Raw genomic sequence first — 24548 nt, 5'->3', positions numbered from 1 at the left:
CACGTCAACTAGTTTGTTTAGTATGAAATTTCAATTCGAAATACACATGCACACATTGCCATTCAAAAGCAGTATCGAAACAAAACAAAACTATTGAAAACGTCAGTTGTTTTTCAAAATGGCGTCAACGATGTCATCTCTTTCACCATCTGAAGTAAGTAAAAATAAAAATAAAAAATTCTTACAAAACATCTATTTGGTTGATGAAAAATTGCCACGATTTTTTTGATAAAACCTTTCGTTTTCGGACAATGTGCTGGCGACCGAAAATCGTGTCATTTCTATGTTAAAATTTTTTTAATAAGATTCCTAAGCGGTCAAGTATCGAATGCAAATCAGTTCCCAGTTTTCGGTGTTCATTCTAAAAAATAACATTTGTTTTGTTTGTAAATTTTGGATAGACTTTATTGTTCTTTTATCATTTTATTATGAACGATGCGAAGTGATAAATAACGTTGAACTTTTTTTTCGTGTCTTATGGAAGAGGCCCTTCAAATGTGGGAAATCGATTGACGAATGAATCACTTTGTCATTTATTCGTTTAATCGTATTTCTTCTTCTTCTTTGTATATCAACTCTTATGCCTTGTGTACTCAAAATGATAATAAAAATTTCTGCGATTTCTAATCGTTTCGCATTACATCCCAACAATGAAAACATAAACAAACGAAACGAGTGCTGTGATATAGAAATAAATGATTCGTTCGAATGTGTGATCAAATGACAAATATCAGTCGGTTTTGTGCCAAATTGTATTTGTATATATTCCAAATAGCAATCGTGTTGTGACCGACTATTGTATTGTGTTCGAATCAAAGTAGCAAATTTATTAAAAAACATCTCCAAATTTTGCGGCGTTTATGTAGCATTTGATTATCAATTTTTTTTGTGGTGCATATATGCTTTCATATATGAGATAAACGTCGACGTAGATTAAGCTATAATCGTGATTCCCCATATTCAACGAAGAAAAAAACAACAACACTCAATATGTTCGACTCTATAAAATATGCTTCAACAAATTGAAACGAATACATCGTACAAACCAATAAAAATGCAGAAATTTGGATAGTTTGCAGTGGCCAATACAAAACAATTATAAATAATTACATATTGATTTTAATACTCGTTTGTCCCTCAAACAATGATAAATATATCCACAATCAATTTGTAGTGCAATTTGTACGTCACTCTTTTGACGTATTAGACTTTTTAAACATATCACAAAATCCGATTTTTTCTATTTAAAAAAAGGAGCGCGTGTACATTGTCTATTACTGTTCTATGGTTTCAATTTAAAACAAAATATCCACATCAGATTGTTCAAACTCATATAGTTTAATAAAAAAACAACTAAGGAGTATGTATTCTATGAGCGTGTGTGTATCGCGCGCGCTCATAATTTTTCCGCCTTTTGATTTAGCCTGTCGGCATCGATGAATGTATGAACGTATTTCCAAGTTAAACGAATTAATAAATAATGATGATGGATGTCAGGCTGCACAGCAACAGTATCATTGTGGCCACAAAAACAAATCACGTCGCCATTTGATTCGAAAACAAATTTCATTCTATCTCTGTCTTGTTTGTGTCGCCAGACATACATTGTTGTAATTATAAGTTTTTATTCACAACTAACGGACGACAAATCAAGCCTTAGAAATGACACACGAAACGTGCCTTTTTAACAGAAAAAAAAAACAAACACATACACACAACATAAAAAGAGAGAGAGAGAATACTTAAATTTGATTAATTTAACATTTAATTGTTGTTTATAATACAATTTAGTATATACACAATGATATTCAATAGACATGTGCCTTAAATTTGATGAATAACATGAAACTCTGAGCTCTTTCTCTAAACATGTGAAATGATGCGGTGTAACTGTGCATCTAGTATGCGAATATATTCAACAGAGGGCCCCACAATTTCAATTTCAAAATGAATTGAATTCCAAACTAATCGTATATCGGACGACTCATTCAGAGTCGCATCATTTTTTTCTTCTTGTTCTTATTTCATCTCACTCTTCGCGACACTATTCAAACTAAACAAATAATAGCCGTTGAGCGTGTCTCTTGTGTCTGTGTGTGGCGCATCAATTCAATTACGCAGCAGAAATATCGAGAAGAAAGGAGTTGAAATGATTCAAGTATGTGGAATGAAAACAAAGACTATTTAATAAATAGTCGATTGGATATATATTTGCACACATAAGTGCGGCGCCCTGTATGTGAGGCGCTTAAACCCAATCCACTGCCATTTGAATTCCCGCCATTGTTTCGAGTGCATTGCATTGACGCAGTGACTTAAATAATATTACATTGCATTTGCACAAATACATTGTACAAGGTCATGGATTCAAGGCCATACAATGTGTTAACAAATATACGTTTGCACTATGAAATCATTCAAGTCGGCCAATAACTCCTATCCATTGTTTTCATCTTGTTTATTTCGTCTTCAACTAATCGTTTAATGTTGTTGTTTTTAGCGGTAAATGAAACGAATCCACTGATAACGGTTTTTTTTGGTTTGTTTTATCGTGCGTGCTTCTTTTCATTTTTTTCCATTTCACCAAGTGATCTTGGGTGTCTGCGTTTTACATGATAGACGATATGCCCGACATCTTGAACAAACACAAATCCAATTCAATGAAATATCAAATAATGAATATAACTTAAAGATTCTCGAAAATATTGCAAACACAATGCGCAAGGAGAAATGTTAATCTCAATTTCTTTGGTATCCAAGTTGCGTATTTTAACACTAAAAAGATATTCAGAGCCCTGTAGCCACACACACATGGTTTTAGTGTGAAAACAAAAAGGGTAGAATTTAAATTGAAATTAGATTTTTTTTTCTTTTTTTTTCAATTCTAACTCGAACAAAAATTATCAAAAAGATTTTTTTTATTCACAAGTTTTACTTCCACAATAAAATGTCAACTACAAAGATTGTAAAGAGAAAAAAAAAACCAAATTCATAGAAACATACTTGAGTTTAAAGGCAATGAGTTGCGTACTAAAAGAGGGACCGATATGATTCATTTTCGTTGTAAATGAAATGAAATAAGAAAGAAAGTGAATGTTTGTAACGTAACACAGTTTGTGTGTGTGTCATAATTCCAGCGAATGTTTTCGACCATATCGTATTGTACAATTTAATGAAATGATTCAACAATTATCACATTTCTTCTGAAATTTCTTGGATTTAGTTTCTTTTTTCGCACATTTCCACATAATTTCGCAACTCCGTTTGAAAAACACTCGATCTTGTTGTTCTGGACATGTGTGTGACGCAAACAACGGCATGAATAGATTTGTCACTCGCTAAATTGATCTTGAAATATTTCTTTTTCTTAAAAAAAGAGTAACAGTGTTAGAGTTAATAGGGAGAATTCATTGTTTGAAAAATTAATTAGTCTCATTCTTATTTAAGAATAATAGTCCGTCTATATTTACTAAGTGTACCACATTAGATCGTACAATCATCTCGTGATATCATACGAGAATTAAAATATTTTCAAATGAAACGACGTATTATCCACATTTATTTCCATTTATTTCATATGGATTTTAATTGTGTATTATGACAATTGTCCAATGGACATAAATTGAACCGATTTCAATCACTGATGTTATTCAACCCAATTTAAATATGCGTATTTGTATGATAAATTTTATGTGCCAAATGATTATTAGTGAGTCAGGTTCTAGTGGACTCTGTAGGTACTATGTGCGAATAGAACCGCTACATAGTGTGATTAATGTGCACATTTTTAACACAACAAAAAACTCCGATGCCAGTCAACACATGAATAGTAAAACATTTTGGACACACCATGCATAATAAAAAAAAAATAAGACCATTTTATGTGCAATTAAAATTATGTGTTTGAAGGTATTAATGTCCAAAAGAAGGATCGCATTCAAAGCAAAATATCTGAGTTGACGATTATGTGTTTATCACACATCGCTTGTTTACATTCCTTTGAACACATCGATGTGTTCGGTTGTGTTTCGATATTTTTTCGAAATGATCAGTTGATTAGTTTATTCACTTTCATTTGTTTTATGGAAAAGTGATTGTGATGATGGCAATTTTTTTTAACTCATAATATGTCTAGGAATCTAATTGTACACATTCGTCGAGAGTCGAGACTAAAAATGAACACCAACACCGAATATATCTACTTCATTTATACAGTAGGATGAAGGTTGAATGATTTATTTCATATCATTGCGAGACATTAATAAATTTCTTCTTTGACAAACGTAAACTCTGTGTTCGTGGCATCTAGAGCTTTAGATTGATCATTCCATATTGAATTAAATTACTTGGATTGCACAGTATTGCTAAGTGTTAATCAAATTCCGTTGGCAGTGGTAGTGTTCGGTAGAAGAAAAAATAAGCACTCTGTAATGACCCAGATCAAACCAATTGGATTTCAAAACTACTAAATTGGACTAGTTGATCGTTTGGTTTTGGAGTTAACAATTTCCCATCAATTTTTAAAAGAGACATTCTACAATTGAATGTCCGAGAATGAATGTGAGACTTCTCCGGAGAGTTTATTGAAATGTAACACCGCCATACAAAAAATGCTGACTGTCAGCAATCATTCTCGGACAATCAATTGGGACTTCTATTTCTCGTCATATAATCAAAAGACATTCCAAATTATTTACCTATCGATAGATATCTAATAATATAAAAAGTATAAGTACATGTATTGTGAAACGTTTCGCCTAGTCCAACATTGTCAGAAAATACTCATGCTACATCAGTACCAGTCCAAAAGGTCATTTCAGTCATGAAAAATGATTACTTCCTCGGTCATTATATGTAACATTTTGATATAAATAAAAAGATCCGCTTTTAACTTCACCCAACGTTCCAGTCCAAATTGTTCGGTCTTATGGAAAGTCTGGTAAAGTGTAATAGTAGCTGTTAAAAAAGGCAACATATGGAAGTTCGGGTGGTACGATGATGAGTGGACATATTGCACTTTCTGATGTCTTGTGCTATTTCTTGAAAATTGGAGTTCTTTGTAAATATTAGCTGTTTTCGTATGTATGTCCAAGGCATATGGTTCGTAAACTTTTTCACCAATTCACCCATTTGGTCCGTTTAATGTTTCTGTTCCCGAATCTAAAGTGTCAAATTTTCCAACACCTGGAATTTCAATACAAACCGAGAATGAATCATCGGTTATACCGTTCTCATAAGCTATATATTTGAAAACGATTGGCTTATGGATGGATTTTGTGTCATGTACAGTTTTAAGTGACACGTCTTCATCTTTTGAATCAGCAACTGGTCGACTAAATTCATTTGATGAATCATAAACTTTCCACAAACTCAAACCATCCAAATTAAAACCGTGAGCTTTATCAGACTCATGCCGTTTGGCACAAAAATATAAGTCATCTTTCACGTCGTCCTGAAAAAATATAGCAACTTTGCCATTGAAGAAATTGAAAAATTGAAGTAAACGCGTGGCTTTGGTATTCCTACACAGTAAAATGATCACATGAATCATCTCATGAGTCATAGTCCATGGCTCGTACACGAACTTACAGCCTTTTTGTTTCAATTCTTCAGTGTATGATCAACTTTGTTCTTTAAAGAACTTTAAAATTCTCAATTTGTCCAAGAATATGACTTTGATAAAAAAAAAACCACAAAATTCATATTTCAACAGTTCCACAAGTGATTTCACTTTTTGCATACAAGAAAGCGCATGAATCATAAATATTCGAAGAAAAACTCTTCCCAGTTGTTTTTCCATTTCCACAGGGGCACTTTTGTGCTAGACACTGTGCACAAAAGACTTTAGAGATTGAAGTTTTGATAAAGAAATCCTTTGATCATCGGTTTCGTTTGATCGGAAAATAGTCATGTAATTAGCATCTCCACAATTCGAAATTGAATAATGAATTAATGATGAACAACTGAACTTAAAAAGATTAAATTGAAAAAAAACCTGACCAGTGCCGGTCGACATATGAATAATGAAACATTCTGACTTTTATACACAGAATGTGTCGATGGACACACCATGCATAATAAAAAATCATTTAATGTGCAATTAAAACGGTGTGTATAAAGGTATAAATGTCTAAAAGGAGGAACGCTTTCAAAAGAACAAAGCCAAGTTGATGATTCTTTGTTTATCACACATCGTGTTGTATGAATTCTACTTTCGTTTGGGTGAATTTCCATATCATTTTGTCGATATAAAATGTATAGTGTGCGTTGAATATCTACTCTATTGAAAACTTGATTAATTTATACACTTTCATTTATTTCACGGAATAGTGATTGTGATGATGGCAAAAATATAATCCACAAACATACTGGACATATGGTATACAATGGTGATCCAATAAGGAAATAAACTAAACACTCAGTTGATTACAAAAACAAGAGTGTGTGTGTTGAGTTTGTTTGTTGTTGTTTTTATCATTTTCGGTGTGGTGTCGATAAAATTGGTTTAAGATGAGAGGCTTCTGTTGGCGATACACATATATAATTAGCCTCATAGCGCTTGTGCATTACAAAAATAGCAAGCGACTAATTAATAGCGTGGAATAAATGAAAAGTTCAGCTGTCATGCTGTGAGACACGTATATCTTCGTTTGTACAATGAAATGATTCGTCTTTTTATTCTGTACAAATTTGTGCCAGCTGATGTGTTCCGTATACATTTTTTGTTTTGCAGCAAAATTCCATTGTTGATTGCATTTGGAATGCAATGTTTCGATTTTCCAGACACGCACAAAAGAACAGAACAATAAAAAAATGAACGGACCGAATAAAAACCAGATTAGTTTGCAAACAATTCAAAGATTATTTTTGAAAGAAAAAAAAACCGACAAATTCACATTCAAATACTGTGTTAATCAATTAAATTTGTTTTATCGATGGGCAGTTATTTGTTTGTGCCATAATTGTGCGTTCGGCTCATTGATGTGAACGTTGGGCTGGACGTTGGGCTGGACAAAAAAAAAACCATTGGCGAGTTCATTAACTGACTATTTCTATTTTCGCTTCGTTGATCAGTCAGTTATGTTTCCCTTTCCGTCTTTCCATTTATCGTTAGCTAATCATTTGATGTAATAATTATTTAAATCACCTCGCGACTAGTACAATAACCTGACTATTTGTTTATACATTTCTGTAAATAGAGCTGCTGCCTACTTTCCCCCTCTTTCTCTCTGATCAAAGTGGAAATGGCATGAAAAAATGCGTTCTAAAGCATTATAAAATTGTCCGAATTCCATTGACACAAGCAATCACCGAAAGAATTTTCTCTTCTTCGAATAAAATACATTTTTTTTGCCATTTAAAATCCACCGTTCACCGACATTTATGCGTCATTTTGCCATACTCGAAAAGTGCATTCGTGCAATAGTAATAACAAAACATCAAACATAATTGACGTGGTAAAATATGCATAAAGATTCTTGATCCATGCAAAAAGCCTCACAAATGAAAGAAGCTGCACGCAATTCAGTCTACAGCGGCATCGATTTGTGTTTAAGCAAGCGAATAAGAAAAGTAAAAGTTTACGATAAAACAATAATGCATTTCACATTTGTGGGCGCTGCTATTGTTTTCCTCTGGTGCCTTGCCAAGCGGATGATAGCAAAACTGATGATTTGTATAAACACATTTGGCTTGAGCTGCCGCTTGCGATTCAATTTTGGTTGTTGCTTTTTTTGTAGTTGTTGCTTTTCTTCTATACAAACGATACAAGCATCAAAATACACACGATAATAATAAATACGTACATCGATCATGTATCACGCTATGACCGATGCCGCTCCGTTCAGCTCTTTGTGTAGCTATAGCATCAAAATTGGCGGTTGCGTTGTGTACTTGATATTCTTCACACACTTCCATTCAGTACGTCGCTCCTTTTAATTCAGTATTCAGTATTGATATGGACACCGTCGGTTAAGGTAGCAACTTCAAGCGCCGTTGTTTTTTTTTTTATATTTTTTGTAAACGATATTTGATAAACTACGTTGTTTGTCAAATAAACGGACAAAGTCTCTTTTTAAGCAAGTTATAAAACGCGCGCATATATTTTTTTTTTGTATTTTCGTACGTGTTTTGTTTTTTAACGAAAAAACAAATATTCTATATAAAGTCAACGTTTTCAATTTATCTCAATAAATTTTAACAAAGTGAAATTTTTTGCATATGATCGATCATTTATTCGATCATATTCAATCATTTACTGTGTGATTTTACAAGGATTTCTTTTTTTCCTTCATAAATCCAAAATTTTCTTGTTTTTGTTCTCGATTGAATTCGATTCTTTTATGCTCATATCACTCATCAATTGTTTATGTTGTGTAAACGATTTGAAAGGAGATGGAAAAATTGATTTTCAATGTGTGTCTATCGGCATATTTTTCATCGACTCCAATGATTCGAAACTGTTTTTGATTGACTTCAATGTCCCGCTTTTACCAGATTTTTTTTCGGTGCTTTTGTTTATCATATTTGTTCACATTGAATATCGAACCGAACACACATAATTAAACGCACGTAATGGAAAGAAACAAATCTGTGAGTGGCTTGATTGATTGATTTTGCCATTGAATTGGTTAATTTGGACCTTTTGAACAATTTTAAGATCGATGTGCAACGTCGTGCTTTTTTATCTGTGGCCACAGCAATTAAATCAGTAAATGAAAACAAATATGAAAAAATCACTTGATCATGTATTGTTTTATACCATAGTAGATTTTGTTTCCAGAAATTGACATAATTGTAATATTGTTCAGCCGATAATTAAAGTGACATTGCATAACACATTTATTTTATTATTTTCAACGTTTTAATGTTGTTTATTTCGAATGGGTCACACAGTAGCGTCCAGTTTCATTCTCTTTGGTGGGTCTTAATATATGCACCCGCAATAAAAAAAACCTTAATGTAATATTTTTTCCGTCTTACAATTACAGACGCCAATTTCATTTAGCCCGTTCGCTAATTCGTTCGGCACTAATTTCAATAATACTTTACGTATGTCGTAATTCAGTTTTTGAATATTTATCGTAGTATTCTTGGATGCATGTTAAAACAAAATTTGAAAGACATAAAATTATAATAGAGGCGATTGTCACATGTAAATTAAATAGAACTAATCTACTTTCGAAATGTGTCGATTTCAACCAGCGACAACAATACGTCGTGTACACACAATGATCAAAAATTGGGGCTGTCTATTACGACTGAAATGATTGTGAGAACCTTCGATTCGCAGAACGCACTGCCAAACACGCATACAGCATGAACTTTTTTTTTCTTCACTTCTTCGTCTCTCATCAGTTTTACGATTTCAGTTATAAAAAGCATGACATCACATGCAAAATGGCACAGAGTCAACTAATTGCTAATTAAAACTGCATTTTAATGAAGTTTCATTTCGGAAAATCGACACTTATCCGAAATCGTTATAATTTAAGCCGCTAGTAATCCATCTGAGCGACGCTGTTGATAGTATTTCTCATAATATTTGCTATTTGCTGTTGTGATCTAATGTAAAAGAGAAAATAAATGCAAACAAATCACATTAATACGTCCATTCGTTCTTATTTTTCGTGTCCAATACAGTTCATTTAATTGGAGCCGCATTTATGTAAGCTGGTAGTAATTTACCAGCCAATAATAGCACTTGATTCACTAAAATAGTGACAGATCTATGCGTGCGCTCATGTGCACTTTCTTTTTGAAATCCGGAAGAATTTTTATATACAAAAAAAATGTTTATAAATATACTTGAGAACGAAACTCAATTAAGTGGATTTATAAACAAATCCGAAAACAAAAGACGAAACGAATAAAAAAATCCGTGGATTTTTAGAGAGACAAGGAACGAGAGAGAGAGAGAGAGAGAGAGAGAGAGAGAGAGAGAGAGAAAGTGCTTTGGAATGGAATTACTTTTGAGGGGAAATAAAACAACATAAAAATATCAAAACTTGGAAATATGCCAGCATTTCTTTAATTTTATAAAGCTTTGAACGATCGAATCGTCAATAAATCGCAAATTCACGCAATCATCAGCACTTTGACTGGTACTTACAACCCGCCAAGATGACTGTATATCAAAACAACAGCAAACAAAATAATAATACGCGGAACCGTTGTATTTACAAAGCAAATCCGACACTGACGATGGCATCATACATTACACCAACATTGCAACATCTTCTGAAATTCCGAAACGACAAAGAAAAAAAAAAAGTCAAATATGCTAAATTTCAAATTAAAAAGTGAATGTCCGTCACTTTGATCGCAGTGATTCATTCAAAATTCACCAAATTTGTATTTTCTACCGCTGGCATTTTGATATAGTTTCCCAAACACTAAACATACGGTTATTTCGATGTAATAGATACAATATTTAAATATTGATGGAAGACTGAGCGTAATTGAAACCACTGATCATGATCATCTGATTATAATTATATTTGCATAGATCAAACTGTATGTTGGTGCACACTGCGAACGGAACTGATATACATTTCCCAGTTGTAAGCAAATTTTCGGAAAGAAGAGTGAATACCAAAAAAAAGTGCGTCACACCGCACACAATAAATGAAAGTGATGACAATCGAATTAAGGGTACGCAACGAAGGCAACGAAGTCTTATTTGAATAAATCTAGCAAATTAATTCGAATGTATTTATTTAAAAGCAGATCCACTGTAGGGCAATGCATACGCGTGTAAATGAGAAAGTTGTTGATTTGATTTGGCAAATATTTGGGACACCGACGAGAAAGTCCATTAAATTACTTAATACAATTTATGGTTTCGGACATTACAAATCGGTTGAGAAACAAACAAGCAAACAAAAAAAAACATTGTGATCGCTGGATCCCACTGGATATGCGTAATGACCAAATTATGTTTGCGTAGTTAAAATTGTTTTGTTCAAGGGGACCGAAATAAGTTACACTATTTTATTAGCCGAGTTTCAAATCTGTTCAATTTCAATCCAATTTCATTTGAATTTCGAACACCAATTTATGAACGCCAAGGTTCGTTGAACTTGAAGAGTCGTTTAAATGATTGTTTAATTTTTTAATCAGTATTCAAATCTGAATTAGCTTGTTGCCACCAAATCGGTGAATCGCTCATTGATTTCTTTCTCTTGTGGCTCTTCAAATGGGTCGATGTTCGGTTGCAAATCTCTCTCTCTCTCTCTCTCTCTCTCTCTCTCTCTCTGTGTGTGTGTGTGTGTTTTACAACCATCATCGTGCTTTGCTAATCCATATTTGTTTGAATGCGATTCAAATTCATGGAGTGAATCATTCACTTGATAAAAACTGTTGCAAATAGCACACACCATATGAACTATTCACAATTGCCAATCAATTGATACATATGAGACGATTTTCCTTGTTAAATCCCACTGATAAATTGAATATCGTTGACTTTGCTTCATTAATTGGCCATATAAATTATATCCAACTGGTCAATTTATGTATATACATTTGCGCATATATATTATTCGATGATTCTAGAGTAAAATTCACGTGTTATGAAAATATTTGCAAGAATATTCGATTAATGCGACTCGAAATTTTTTTTTCCAACAAAATACCAAGTTAATATAATATTTCACTTTGCATATTTTACAAAAACAATTCGAGCGTTGAATGTATACATTTTGCAAATATTTTGCACGGTATTTTGATTAGGATTTGAGCCCCTAGATATATACCTCTTTGTAAAGCACAAACTATTCTGGTACTTTCAATGATTCATTTTGGCACATCCATATCAGTTGTATACATCTAGCGGTATAGAATCTATACTAATAGAATATATACCAATAGTTGATAATACAGATGTGGCAATACAAAATTGAATCGTTGATTACAATTCATATTGATGAATGAATTTATGAAAAAGTTTATTAAATATTCCAACTAAATGGATATTCATAAAATGTATGATTAAAACAGGTCAAAGGTTTGCATAGTACAAAATTGAAAATTAAAAAAAAAGAGAGAAAAACAGAAAATCAATCGATTGAATATATAATTGGAACGTGGTCGTAAATAATTGAGTGCATGCATAAAAGGACAATCAAAGAGAAAGTAATATTGATATTTATAAAGAACGAATAATAAGAAGACGAACATTTAAAAATGTTTCGATTAAAGAAATCCACAAAATCGACAACAAAAACGGAAATTCTAACATCGTCACAAGACATACCGACAACAACAAAAGATTGCAAAAAATTAATTCTCGACAACACACGATGGGAGGCAAGTTAAACGATTTGCATACGAAACTTGGCAATATTCTCTATTTTGTTTTTATATATAATATCTCTGTAGAATTTGAATATATTACAGTAATTGAAATCAGTTGAATTTTTTTTTAATTATTTCTTTTTTATTCAAATTACAGCGGCGATTACAAAAGGAACTTATGTCATTGATCAAAGAGCCACCGCCAGGTGTTGTCGTTGATGCAGATAGTATTAGCCAAAATTTGACTCAGTATGTGACATTTTTTTACAAAAACACAATTCTTGATAACTAATGCTAAATTTCACTTTTAATAAAAAAAAAAAAATAGATGGAAAATTAATATGGATGGTGTAGAGGGCACACTCTACGAAGGGGAACATTTTCAACTTTTATTTAAATTTAATAATAAGTATCCATTTGATTCGCCGGGTAAGTGGATTCGTTATGTCATACAATTTCTTACGGAGCTGTTATTGGCACCGTGAAGGTGCGGGCACTTATCTTGTATTTGGGACCTGAAATTTCAGATGCTACATTTGAAAAACTAAACAGATAAAGTAGTATCTCCGGTGCCAATAACAGCTCTGATTTTTAAGTTCATTGGATCCGCTTCAATTGAAACGCAATAATTATTTCTCTATAAACAGAGGTAACATTCGTTGGACCAAATATACCCGTGCATCCGCACGTCTACTCAAATGGTCACATCTGTTTATCAATTTTAACGGAGGACTGGTAAGTAAAATGATTTAAATGATAAAAATGATGATAAAATGCATTTTCATTAATTATTCAATTTCCCGCGCGCTCGTGTACATAGGACACCTGCGTTATCAGTACAGAGTGTATGCTTATCAATTTCATCGATGCTCAGTAGTTGTCGGGAGAAAAAGCGGCCACCAGATAACACACTTTATGTTCGAACATGTAATAAAAATCCAAAGAAAACAAAGTGGTGGTATCACGGTATGTCTAGATTTAACTTGCTATCGTCGTCACATATTACATTTTTGTGGCTTCAATTGTGTATTCAAATGTGATTTAATTTATTTGTTTTCATTCACAGATGACTCGGTATAGAACGAATCATTATGAAACTGTTGACAATTGAAATTATTTATAATGAGAAGAAACCAAGAAATCAAATCTAGATAGATGGACGACGATGTTTTTGTGGACAATATCAATTGAAACCGGTTGACTCTTGCGTACACACATACACATACACAGAGACACCAACACCCATATAAAATACCAGAAAATATATACATATAATCTCTCTCTCTTTTACACAAACACACATATAAATACCAACAACAAAACACGAAGCAACAGAAAAACAAATAACCACTGCTATTCACGGTGAAGCAGAGGAACAAGTAATAGAAATTTAAAATTTGTATGAAACATCGATGTGATTCTCAAATTTAAAGTAATGAAATTGATAATGGAATAGTTTTTAAATTATTATAATTCCTGTTGAAAATGTGTATCAAATCATGAATGAAAATCAGAAATCTGCTAAAGCAAAAACAAAAATGAAAGGAAATGAAAACAAATTGCAACTGATTCAGATGGGCTGTTTGTGCCAATATATATATATATATATATATAGTATATATATTAAATGTATAATAGAATCAGGTTGGATTATTATACTAAAAAAGGACATTCTGTTCAGTTTCGATATTTTAATGAATCACTCGCTCCCTGCCAACCTGTAGATCCTATACATAACCTTCGTTTTTGTCATTTGCTACCGGATGAAAGAATGAATTATTTTACGAAATATATTTTGTAGTACCGACACGAGTAAGTAAACCAGTATCGCTTTCAAAATAGAAACAAATTTTCAACGCAATCACATGTTGAATGCTATGCATTGAACTCGAACAATGCTTTGGATATCTTATTTAGTCTTTTGTTTTAAATACGGGAGAGAAAAAGCACTTCACATTCCACACAGACACAGTAAACTCCTAACTTTTTAGGACCAAACGATTTTCTTTTTATGTTAGCTGGCAATAGATAAAGACAACAAGATCAGAGACACCCACTTAACACATTTTATTTATACATAATAAGTAATTTACAAGCAAGCAAAAAATAAACATGCAAAATGGATCGATTTTCATCAAACGAATGTATTGTAATAGGTTCATGTTTTCTTTTGTTTTGTATACAATACATGTATTTAAACAAAGCCATTGTAAATACTATCCAAATCCCCGTCCCCGGGAATATGTGGAAATATGGTAGTCATGTGAAATTGTACACTGATTACATCATGGAAAATCGAGAAATTTTTATTGATTTACCTGAAATGTTCACGAAGAGAAAATGAATGGCTTGATTATTTCATCAACTGTCAATTGTTACTATTTTCATTGAATTTCTGGCGCCATTACTATAATTTATGTGTATAAATTCAGGTATTTAAAGAAATCAAAAAGAAACAAATTTAAGATCGAACACCGAAAAGAGAGCTAAAGATACTGATTCATTAAAAAAATCTCTTTAATGCGGATTTCCTTTTTTTTTAATTAAATTTAATTCTCTGCATTTTCTCGTGTTCATCCTTATGAATACATATTAATTGTCAACCTCATTATTTTTTTTTTAAACTCATGAAATTGATGATGATGATTTTTTCTCCGCGAGTCCGTAAAAATATAGTAACACTTTTTTCCTGTTCGAAAAGTATGTGATGCTTGAATTGTGTGCCTGAATTAGCACTGCAATATAAGCGATATATTTCATAAAAAAATATAATAAAATATTATAAGACGAAGCGAAGAATGAATTTTTTTCGATTAAGTAATTGATATTTTTCTAATTAAAGTTATTCATTAGAAAATAAAAAGGCTCATACAAAACTGTTTGTTTTTTACTTTTGGAAATGTCATTCTTTCTATGATTTTATAGCATATACTTGGGTCTAATGTCGGCGAAATGTTAAATGAATACATTAGAAACGTCCTCGAGAAAATTGTCGTCATGTATCCAGCTAGACGATCACTTTTTGGATTGATAGATTCAACTTGAATTTTTGAACACGCATTTTGGCGTTAGCTTACTTTCTACCGAAGAAGCGCCTCAAGCGTCGTATGATAAAAAGGTAAAAAATGACTTTCAGGCCGTATTTGCAAACAACTGGAACTATTTTCAAATTTCAATGTTTTTTTTAAATCTATGGCTAAAAGGAGTTCAAACCATACATCAATCGCGGCGAAATTTCTTGATTTGCAAATGTCGTTTTTGTATAGCGAGTCGACTTTTCAAGTCGAAAACCAGGGTGGTTTTACCACTCGAAGAGTCATTAGAGAATAGAAATGAAGAAGTTTCACCGAACTTGCATCATAGAAACGTATATTCCAAGTCGTGTGTAACACTTCAAATGTAAACATATTGAAAATTGAGGTTTTCGATCTTGAAAAATGAATGTTATTATTCATTGTATAAAAGCGATACTCTGGAAATTCCTTATTTATAAAGAATTCCTTATTTAAACTGTGTGTTATAGGCATATATATAATACTCGTGAACAATGAACAATATATACATTAGGTAATCTAAAAAAAGGGTAATATAAAAAAGAAAGATTTGGTATGAATTATAAAGAATTCCGCTGGTTAATAAATAAAAAATTATTATTATTTTTTTCGTTAAAGAAAGTACGATGCTTAATTGTATGATGCAATAGAATAAGTCTACTTACTGTATTGAATTGGATGATGCAATAAAATTAGTATAAAAGCTTGATTGATTGATTGTTTCAGACATCAGTGAATTGTCCTCTGAACCAAGAATTAAAGGAACCTTAGCGAAAGAAATAAAGAGCATTTTCAAAAAATAACGTTTTCAAAAAAAAAAAAAAAAATCAGAAAATTAAAGATCGTAAAGTACGAGCAATTTCTACCGAAATGTTTCGAATTGGTAGTTTTGTTGTTGTGGCGTGGATGGTTTCGATTTCCGATGCGATTTATGACGAAGTTTATCGACCCCAATTGCATTATAGCCCGCCTAAAGGATGGTTAAGCGATCCGAATGGCTTGATTTACGGAAATGGCATTTATCATATGTTCCACCAATGTCAGCCGGATGATGCCAACACTATAAGTAAGAACCATAGATGATTTAAATTAAAAGACAAGAAATAATAAAAAAAAAACTTTTCTTCCAAATCAGGTGATATTCACTGGGGGCATGCAATATCTACTGATCTGATTCATTGGAAAACGCTTGAGCCGGCACTGTATCCACCAGATAAAGGAACCGCCTTATTTTCGGGTGGCGCAATCTTCGATTACAAAAATATTACTGGGCTCCAAACTAACTCCAATATACCGACATTAATATTGATGCCTGCTCCGGCTGTATGGAAAACACGTAAACAAAATGTTTGGTTGGCCTACAGCAATGATGCTCCTGAATACGTCAAATTTAAATATTATGAGAAAAATCCAATAATTCGCGGACCCCCAGATACCGAAATAATAACAGCTTTCAGAGATCTGACCGTTTTCAAGCACCAAGATTATTACGTTTCAATTATAGCAACATATAATCGCATGCAGTTTTATCATTCGCGTAATTTATTGAAATGGGAGCTTGTAAGTGAATTCGGAGAATTCGACGGAGCACATACCGGAAGATGGGAATGTCCGTCACTCTTTGAATTTACCGTCCCACTTGGAAATGGGTAAAACAAGGAAATGAATCTTTGTCTGATTTTCGTGTGAATTAACATTTCTTTTTCCTCTTTTTTTTCAGAAAACAAATAAAAAAACATGTCTTACTAGTTACCATCACTGATTATGCACAACCAGCCCATCAATACTTCGTAGGCTCTTTTGATGGTAGAAAATTCACTAATGACAATTCCAAAGATACAATATTATGGGTGGAGTATGGACCCGACTGCTTTGCCGAGATTATTTATTACGATTTGCCAGATGGTCGATGTATTTCAATGAATTGGATGGGTCGATGGGAATATGCGGAGAATTTGAATTTCAAGAACTGGAACGGACAAATGGGCCTTCCCAGAGAATTGAAATTGATAAAAGTGGGCAATCAATTTCGACTTACGTCACTGCCTGTTCGTGAGATAAATTCATTGAGAATAAATCCAGTTCGCAAGAAGAACATTAATATTATGAATGTGTACCAACATGAAATCGCCGATAGTGGAAAGAAGAGACATCTGGCCGATATTGAAATGACGATGGATCTGAAGAAACTCAAAGCAGGCGACACATTTGATATCGTTTTTTCGGGCAAACGGGATGAATTGAAGATTTCTTTAAAAAACAATGTATTTTATTTGGATCGATCGCGATCGGGAAAAATCGTTTCAAATTACAGGAATCCAAATGTTAAAAAGGGAAATATTGATAATCCAGATATCGAGTTGGCAAAAATGGACCATTCTTTCGGAGGTCTGTGGGAAGCGCCCAGATTAACCAATAGTACCAATTTGAAATTGAGAATAATTATCGACACCAATGGAATTGAAATGTTTGCCGATGATGGACTAACAAGTATGAGCGCTCTTTTCTTCTCCGAAGATGGCATTGCATCAAAGATGACAATTCAAGTTCATTCGGCCACGAAAAAGTCGCTGATTCAATTGAAAGAGCTGAATGTGTATGAAATGAAAAGTATTTGGCACAATGAAGAAGGTATTAAGAAGAAAATTGAACTTTCTGCCCACACCAAAAAGCTAAAATCAAAGAAAGGTGGTAAATAACAAATGAAACTAGAAAATTCAATCAGTTTTCGATAGCAGCAATGTAGAAGTAAATTCAGCTCTTTCAGTATTGTATACTAAAATGTTTGCCTTTTACGAATAAAGAATACTTGAGTATCAAAAACATCACTAATACATTTTTTGTCTTTCTTTATTTTTTAAGCAGCTTTGAAATATAAGTGATTTAATCATTAAAATGTTGGTCATTGAAATTCTTTAAAAATGGTTGCACTTCAAACGATGGTTTCAACATTCTATATCTTGAACAATTGATGGAAGTATACTTTGGTAAACTTTAAAAAACACTGCCTCACTTTCTAAAAGTTTCATTATAATAAAAAAAAGATCACAGCCAATATATCAAGTTCAAAAAGCACTCGAAAATCCAAAAAAAATCTTACTTTTTCAAACTGCGAACTTAAACTTTTATTTATATAGGGGAATGCATGCATAGAAAGGTAATGGACCTACCACTTGTTTCAATTAGTTCAGTTTCAACATTTTATCGCTATCGGTATTGTTTAGATTTAAAGCATTATAACTTATTCTGAATCTACGGTTTAAACTTTTGACAATTTTCAAAATTTCTCCAGTAATTTCAGCTGTTTTGATCTGTTGATTCTTGTTCTGTTGCATCAGCCATTTAAATATTTTTTTTTTGTTTACAACAACGAAATAATACGTGTCTCACACACTTTTGAATAACACACATACAATATTAAATTCGTTTTTATTGGTATAAACCTTTATTCATAGGCTATCGAACAGCACATTCACTTTACACTGAACGGACCATTGTCTTCGATTTTCCGTAGTATGCGTCGAACCATCAAAATTATGTTCTGGACAACCGTTTTGTCGATTTCTTTCAACTTACTCTCAATCCATCCAACCAAGTATTTTGGACCTTCGCCTATAACATACATCCAAAAACAGACGAGAAATAATTAATTTGGTGTCTTTTTGTGAAGTTAAAAAGATGGTCCTTTTTTCATGGAAATGCTATATTTTAAGTAGTGAGCCAATATTGTGGTTTTTTCTGCTTGCAAAGCATAATTTTGTCTTTAATCAGATAGTTCTCAACGAACTCTATCGATTTCAACAATATTTGGTTGATAATACAGCAAGTATTGGTGGTTTTACCTTACGTTACAGCACTTAATGTTCGAATAATGGCTCTAAAACACCTTCCAAAGAAGATCCTACTATACAAAGGACTCTTTATCAAGGTTCGGTTTGTTGACGTCTCTCACCTTATATAGTAGTGTCCTAACATAATTGAATAATATATATATTTAAATTACCTATTTATTTATGTAATTTAAATATATATATTATTCAATAATCAATGTAAAAGAAACCAATTGATTGCTATAGAATAAAAACAGCGTATGAAAAGGTTGCATTTCAAAGCGAAACACCGTCATACAAAATACAGCAAAAAATGTATGTAAAAACAACCTTTGGTGTGCGACCGTATCATACGCTGTATTTATTCTAGAGAATTCAATTGCACTTGATTCGTGGTTCGATTTGGCGATGAATGTTTCATTGTCCAAAATGATGAATTTTTCAATGCAACATGCTATGAGGCGAAGTGAACACCCGATTTTTGACACCCTTTGGAATTTTTTCGTAACTTATTTTGCTGATTGCTATTGATCGTGTCTAAATCTATCATTTTGGTTCAAATTTGAATGTGGTGTAACCATAAGAATCACCAAAAATGAATTGTTGCTTGACCAATCCGGTTTTCGGTACTTGATGACAATTTTGAAAAGTTTGAGCATTTAAATTGGGAATAAGAGCGGACTTTTTGCTTTCTCTTGAATCTTTACATTCATATTAAGTCCGTAAAACACGATACATGGTTCAAAGACAGATTGGTTCATCTTTAGACACATGCAGAACTTGTTTTGAACTTAGCTGTCCAAAACCATTTGAGATACTTTTTCGTAAATCAAATTTGTACGACATTGCGAATGGATGTATTTCGTCGAATTGAGTTTGATAGTAGTCCCGAGGTACTGATAAACGTGCCGTGTGCATTGGTTGAGATTTTGGTATTTGTTTTGCAGTGTAATAAACGCTGTAAGTTGTGCCAATTTGAGAGAGACACGTGTTATCATCCATTTATTATTTATTACGCACCCGAATTCTATTCATATTTTTCACTGTAGAATTCATACACCCTCCAATCCAAAAGTTCCGAGACTTTTTAAAAATAATAGATACCAGTGGCACCACCTACTGGATATTATATGCGTTGGAAAGGTACTTTCCCCACTGACATTATGTCCAAGTTTCATGAGGATCGGATGTCAAGATATTGCGTCTTATTTTTTAGTATCTTTTGCTCTCGGTGACAAAATGAATTTCAAACAAAAAATAATCAACTATTGTGATAAATTTTGAAAGTTTTAACGAATTAGATATTTCAAAAACCATTTTATTATGATTGCTCATGCTTTCTATAAGCTAGAAAAACTAAAACACGAGATCCTATATCGGTACATGCTTCGCATATCGACATCTTTGGGAAAAGTCAAATTTTCAGGATATTCTCATTTCGTGGACCAATTTTCTGTGAATTTTTTTTCAATTTTTTGCTCTGATGAGCCTAATATTAACTGAGGACCTATATATTGAATAATCCATAACGATTATTGCAGATAGTCAGATGTATAGAGTCTCTAGAACATGAAATAGACAGTAAGTTACTTTTTTCACGATATTGCTCTTGCTCATTTTTCAGTCATTTGTCAACAAAAAAACTATAATGTAGATTGCACAATTCTCCATTTTCGCTTGAGATATCTCGTATGGCTATCCTCTTTCCAACGAGTGCATTTGCTGATGAGAACGAGACGGTATAACTATTCTGTATTCAATTTTCGGCCTTGAACCGAGCCTTAAATATACTAAAATATCTGACGCAATAGCTTGGTTGTCAGTGATCCGATCCTCATGAAACTTGGACATAATGTCAGTGGGGCAAGTACCTTTCTAACGCATAAAATATCCAGTAGGTGGCGCCACTGGTATCTATTATTTTAAAAAAGTCTCGGAACTTTTGGATTGGAGGGTGTATATAGCATTTGTATGGAGATAGTTCGAATAAATTCATGACAAATATACGTAGATCTAGAAGTGTAAATACGTTTATATTTACGGCAATATATAATGAAATATTTTTTAATTACACAGTAAGAAAATATCAGCCGACGCTATACGCAAAACCGACTGGTACGTGCGCTCATACGTTTTTACATCTTTTACATCTAGTGACCATACGATTTTTCGACTGATTCGTTACTCTTTGTGCGTATCTTCGCACAGTCGAAAAATCGTATGTTAATAGATGTAAAAGATGTAAAAACGTATGAGCGCACGTACCAGTCGGTTTTGCGTATAGCGTCGGCTGATATTTTCTTTCTGTGTACCATCGGCATACCTTCTCTCTGAAAAGCATTTGTTTAACTTTAAAGAAGAAAATTCATTGAATTCAAAAACATTTGAAAAAATAAAAGAAATTGATCTAATTAGGAAATGTTTTAATGTATGAATCAGCTCAGCCAGATATCGTCAGGAGCTGAAATGGAGTGAGAACAATAAAAGTGGTTGTTATAGTGTAGCAATGTAAGTGTAATTATAGCCATAACAATCACGTCTGGTCCAAATGTAAAATTTGTTTTTTAAATTAGAATAAACGAACTAATCCCAACATGTTTATGCGATACTTACAGAATGGACACGTTCGAAAACATAACATTTTATATTTGTTGAATAGTTGATATTCATAACATATTTAGAGTACGTGCTTATTTACACTGCTAAAATAAGTAAAAAAAATCACTGCAAGTTATCTAAAATTATCCCCTTTAAGATTTTTCAAACCTAAAAAAACGGACACATTTGAATAATTCAAATTGAATTGGTAGCTCAAGTCTACACTCTCCTCATTTATTAGTCAGTAGTAAGCGAAAAACTTGCCTACTTGATTAAGCAAATAAAAGATGCCATGCAAAATTCTATCTACCGATATTACATATTTGACTAACTGTATATTATATTCATATACAATATCGAGTAAAAACATTTGCTATGAATTTAATAGAATTCCAATGATAATAAATAAAAAAAAACGATTTCATTATTTTGGTTAATTAACATCAGTTAATTGGGTGATGCAATAAATTTTGTATAAACTTAATTGGATGATGCAATAAAATTAGTATAAAAGCTCGAATCATTTGTTCCAGACATCAGTGAATTATCCTCTGATAAACTCGTTAGTAAAAGTTAAACAGAAAATTTTCAAACAGAATCAGAAAATTGAAGATTGTAAAATACGAGCAATTTCCACCGAAATGTTTCGAATTGGTAGTTTTGTTGTTGTGGCGTGGATGGTTTCGATTTCCGGTGCGATTTATGACGAAGTTTATCGACCCCAATTGCATTATAGCCCGCCTAAAGGATGGTTAAGCGATCCGAATGGCTTGATTTACGGAAATGGCATTTATCACATGTTCTATCAGTGTCAGCCGGATGATGCAAACAGCATAAGTAAGTTACATTTGCAAAGAACTCCCAAATAAGATTTGGTAACAATTTTAAAAAATGCGTTTCAGATGATGATATCCAAAAACAAATTTTTTATCGTTCCTTTTGAACATCAAAATTTCACCTTTGATAGCTAGTTCATTTATTAGATTGAATTGACATTTACTATAAAGATTTAAGTAAACATTTTACAAGTAATATTTAAAAAAAACTTTTCTTCCAAATCAGGTAATGTACACTGGGGGCATTCAATATCTACTGATCTGATTCATTGGAAAACACTCGATACTGCACTCTACCCCCCGAATAATGGATTCGCCATGTTTTCTGGTGGCGCAATCTTCGATCACAATAATATTACTGGGCTCCAAACTAACCGCAACACACCCGCATTAATATTGATGCCTTCTTTATTTAACCGAAAAAACCATAGACAAAATGTTTGGTTGGCCTACAGCAATGATGCTCCGGAATATACAAAATTTAAATATTATGAGAAAAATCCAATAATTCCTGGACCTCCGGAGACCGAAATAGCAGCATTCAGAGACCAGACTGTTTTTAAATACCAAGATTATTACGTTTCAATTGTAGTAACATATAATCGCACCCAGTTTTATCATTCGCGTAATTTATTAAAATGGGAGCTTGTAAGTGAATTCGGAGAATTCGACGGAGCACATACCGGAAGATGGGAATGTCCATCACTCTTTGAATTTACCGTCCCACTTGGAAATGGGTAAAACAAGGAAATGAATCTTTGTCTGATTTTCGTGTGAATTAACATTTCTTTTTCCTCTTTTTTTTCAGAAAACAAATAAAAAAGCACGTTTTTTTAATCACGATAACTGATTTCGCTCAACCGGCCCATCAATACTTCGTAGGCACTTTCGATGGAAGGAAGTTCATAAATGACAACTCCAAAGATACAGTATTATGGGTGGACCATGGACCCGATTGCTTTGCCGAGATTATTTATTACGATTTGCCAGATGGTCGATGTATTTCAATAAATTGGATGGGTCGATGGGAATATGCGGAGAATTTGAATTTTAAGAACTGGAACGGACAAATGGGCCTTCCCAGAGAATTAAAATTGATAAAAGTGGGCAATCAATTTCGACTTACGTCACTGCCTGTTCGTGAGATAAATTCATTGAGAATAAATCCAGTTCGCAAGAAGAACATTAATATTATGAATGTGTACCAACATGAAATCGCCGATAGTGGAAAGAAGAGACATCTGGCCGATATTGAAATGACGATGGATCTGAAGAAACTCAAAGCAGGCGACACATTTGATATCGTTTTTTCGGGCAAACGGGATGAATTGAAGATTTCCTTAAAAAACAATGTATTTTATTTGGATCGATCGCGATCGGGAAAAATCGTTTCAAATTATGTGAATCCACATTTTTCAAAATTAGGGAAAGGTAATATTGATAATCCAGATGAAGTGTTACCAAAAATGGATCATTCTTTCGGAGGTCTGTGGGAAGCGCCCAGATTAACCAATAGTACCAATTTGAAATTGAGAATTATTATCGACACCAATGGAATTGAAATGTTCGCCGATGATGGACTAACAAGTATGAGCGCCCTTTTCTTCTCCGAAGATGGCATTGCATCAAAGATGACAATTCAAGTTCATTCGGCCACGAAAAAGTCGCTGATTCAATTGAAAGAGCTGAATGTGTATGAAATGAAAAGTATTTGGCACAATGAAGAAGGTATTAAGAAGAAAATTGAACTTTCTGCCCACACCAAAAAGCTAAAATCAAAGAAAGGTGGTAAATAAATTCAATCATCGTTTTCGATAGCAGCAATGCTAAATTTTAGAAAATGTAAATAACTAGTAACAAAAGTAAATTCAGCCCCTGATTGTTTACTAAATTGTTTGCCTTTCGCGAATAAAGAATATATGAATATAGAAAAT

General features: G+C 32.9%; 3 protein-coding genes across 6 annotated transcripts; all 3 read left to right on the top strand.

Annotated features, from left to right (window-relative positions):
- The first annotated feature begins 24 nt into the window (after positions 1 to 24).
- Positions 25 to 14824, top strand: LOC116345633 (ubiquitin-conjugating enzyme E2 W). Of its 4 annotated transcripts, XM_031775135.1 has the most exons (8): positions 7902 to 7976; positions 12001 to 12135; positions 12202 to 12309; positions 12455 to 12546; positions 12626 to 12726; positions 12945 to 13032; positions 13118 to 13263; positions 13364 to 14824. In XM_031775135.1, the coding sequence occupies exons 2-8, from the start codon at positions 12109 to 12111 to the stop codon at positions 13375 to 13377; spliced, it is 576 nt and encodes a 191-aa protein (XP_031630995.1). In that variant the 5' UTR covers positions 7902 to 7976; positions 12001 to 12108; the 3' UTR covers positions 13378 to 14824. The 4 variants fall into 4 exon arrangements, with proteins under 4 accessions (XP_031630997.1, XP_031630995.1, XP_031630994.1 ...); XM_031775134.1 differs by lacking the exon at positions 7902 to 7976 and having other exon boundaries at positions 11926 to 12135; XM_031775137.1 differs by lacking the exons at positions 7902 to 7976; positions 12001 to 12135; positions 12202 to 12309 and adding an exon at positions 25 to 154.
- Positions 14825 to 16066: 1242 nt separating this feature from the next.
- Positions 16067 to 24547, top strand: LOC116345985 (levanase-like). Its single transcript, XM_031775835.1, has 4 exons — positions 16067 to 16416; positions 16486 to 16999; positions 17071 to 18038; positions 24400 to 24547. The coding sequence occupies exons 1-4, from the start codon at positions 16221 to 16223 to the stop codon at positions 24408 to 24410; spliced, it is 1689 nt and encodes a 562-aa protein (XP_031631695.1). The 5' UTR covers positions 16067 to 16220; the 3' UTR covers positions 24411 to 24547.
- Positions 22311 to 24547, top strand: LOC116345984 (levanase-like). Its single transcript, XM_031775834.1, has 3 exons — positions 22311 to 22615; positions 22841 to 23351; positions 23423 to 24547. Exons 1-3 carry the CDS (start codon positions 22420 to 22422, stop codon positions 24408 to 24410), a joined length of 1695 nt encoding a protein of 564 aa, XP_031631694.1. The 5' UTR covers positions 22311 to 22419; the 3' UTR covers positions 24411 to 24547.
- Position 24548: the final 1 nt, after the last annotated feature.

Source organism: Contarinia nasturtii, unplaced genomic scaffold (assembly GCF_009176525.2).
Source record: "Contarinia nasturtii isolate CC-2019 unplaced genomic scaffold, AAFC_CNas_1.1 Cnas_scaffold_1371, whole genome shotgun sequence".
Taxonomy (NCBI): Eukaryota; Metazoa; Arthropoda; class Insecta; order Diptera; family Cecidomyiidae; genus Contarinia; species Contarinia nasturtii.
Note: the sequence above shows the minus strand (reverse complement) of the source record. Positions and strands in the feature narration are given on the sequence as shown.

Bases quoted from the DNA above. Each gene is read 5' to 3' on its own strand.
- LOC116345984 (XM_031775834.1), top strand. From the start codon at position 22,420: ATGTTTCGAATTGGTAGTTTTGTTGTTGTGGCGTGGATGGTTTCGATT. The intron at 22,616-22,840 runs GTAAGTTACATT...CTTCCAAATCAG, and splicing joins GGATGATGCAAACAGCATAA to GTAATGTACACTGGGGGCAT. The intron at 23,352-23,422 runs GTAAAACAAGGA...CTTTTTTTTCAG, and splicing joins ACCGTCCCACTTGGAAATGG to AAAACAAATAAAAAAGCACG.
- LOC116345985 (XM_031775835.1), top strand. From the start codon at position 16,221: ATGTTTCGAATTGGTAGTTTTGTTGTTGTGGCGTGGATGGTTTCGATT. The intron at 16,417-16,485 runs GTAAGAACCATA...CTTCCAAATCAG, and splicing joins GGATGATGCCAACACTATAA to GTGATATTCACTGGGGGCAT. The intron at 17,000-17,070 runs GTAAAACAAGGA...CTTTTTTTTCAG, and splicing joins ACCGTCCCACTTGGAAATGG to AAAACAAATAAAAAAACATG.
- LOC116345633 (XM_031775135.1), top strand. From the start codon at position 12,109: ATGCATAAAAGGACAATCAAAGAGAAA. The intron at 12,310-12,454 runs GCAAGTTAAACG...TTCAAATTACAG, and splicing joins TCGACAACACACGATGGGAG to CGGCGATTACAAAAGGAACT. The intron at 12,727-12,944 runs GTAAGTGGATTC...CTCTATAAACAG, and splicing joins GTATCCATTTGATTCGCCGG to AGGTAACATTCGTTGGACCA.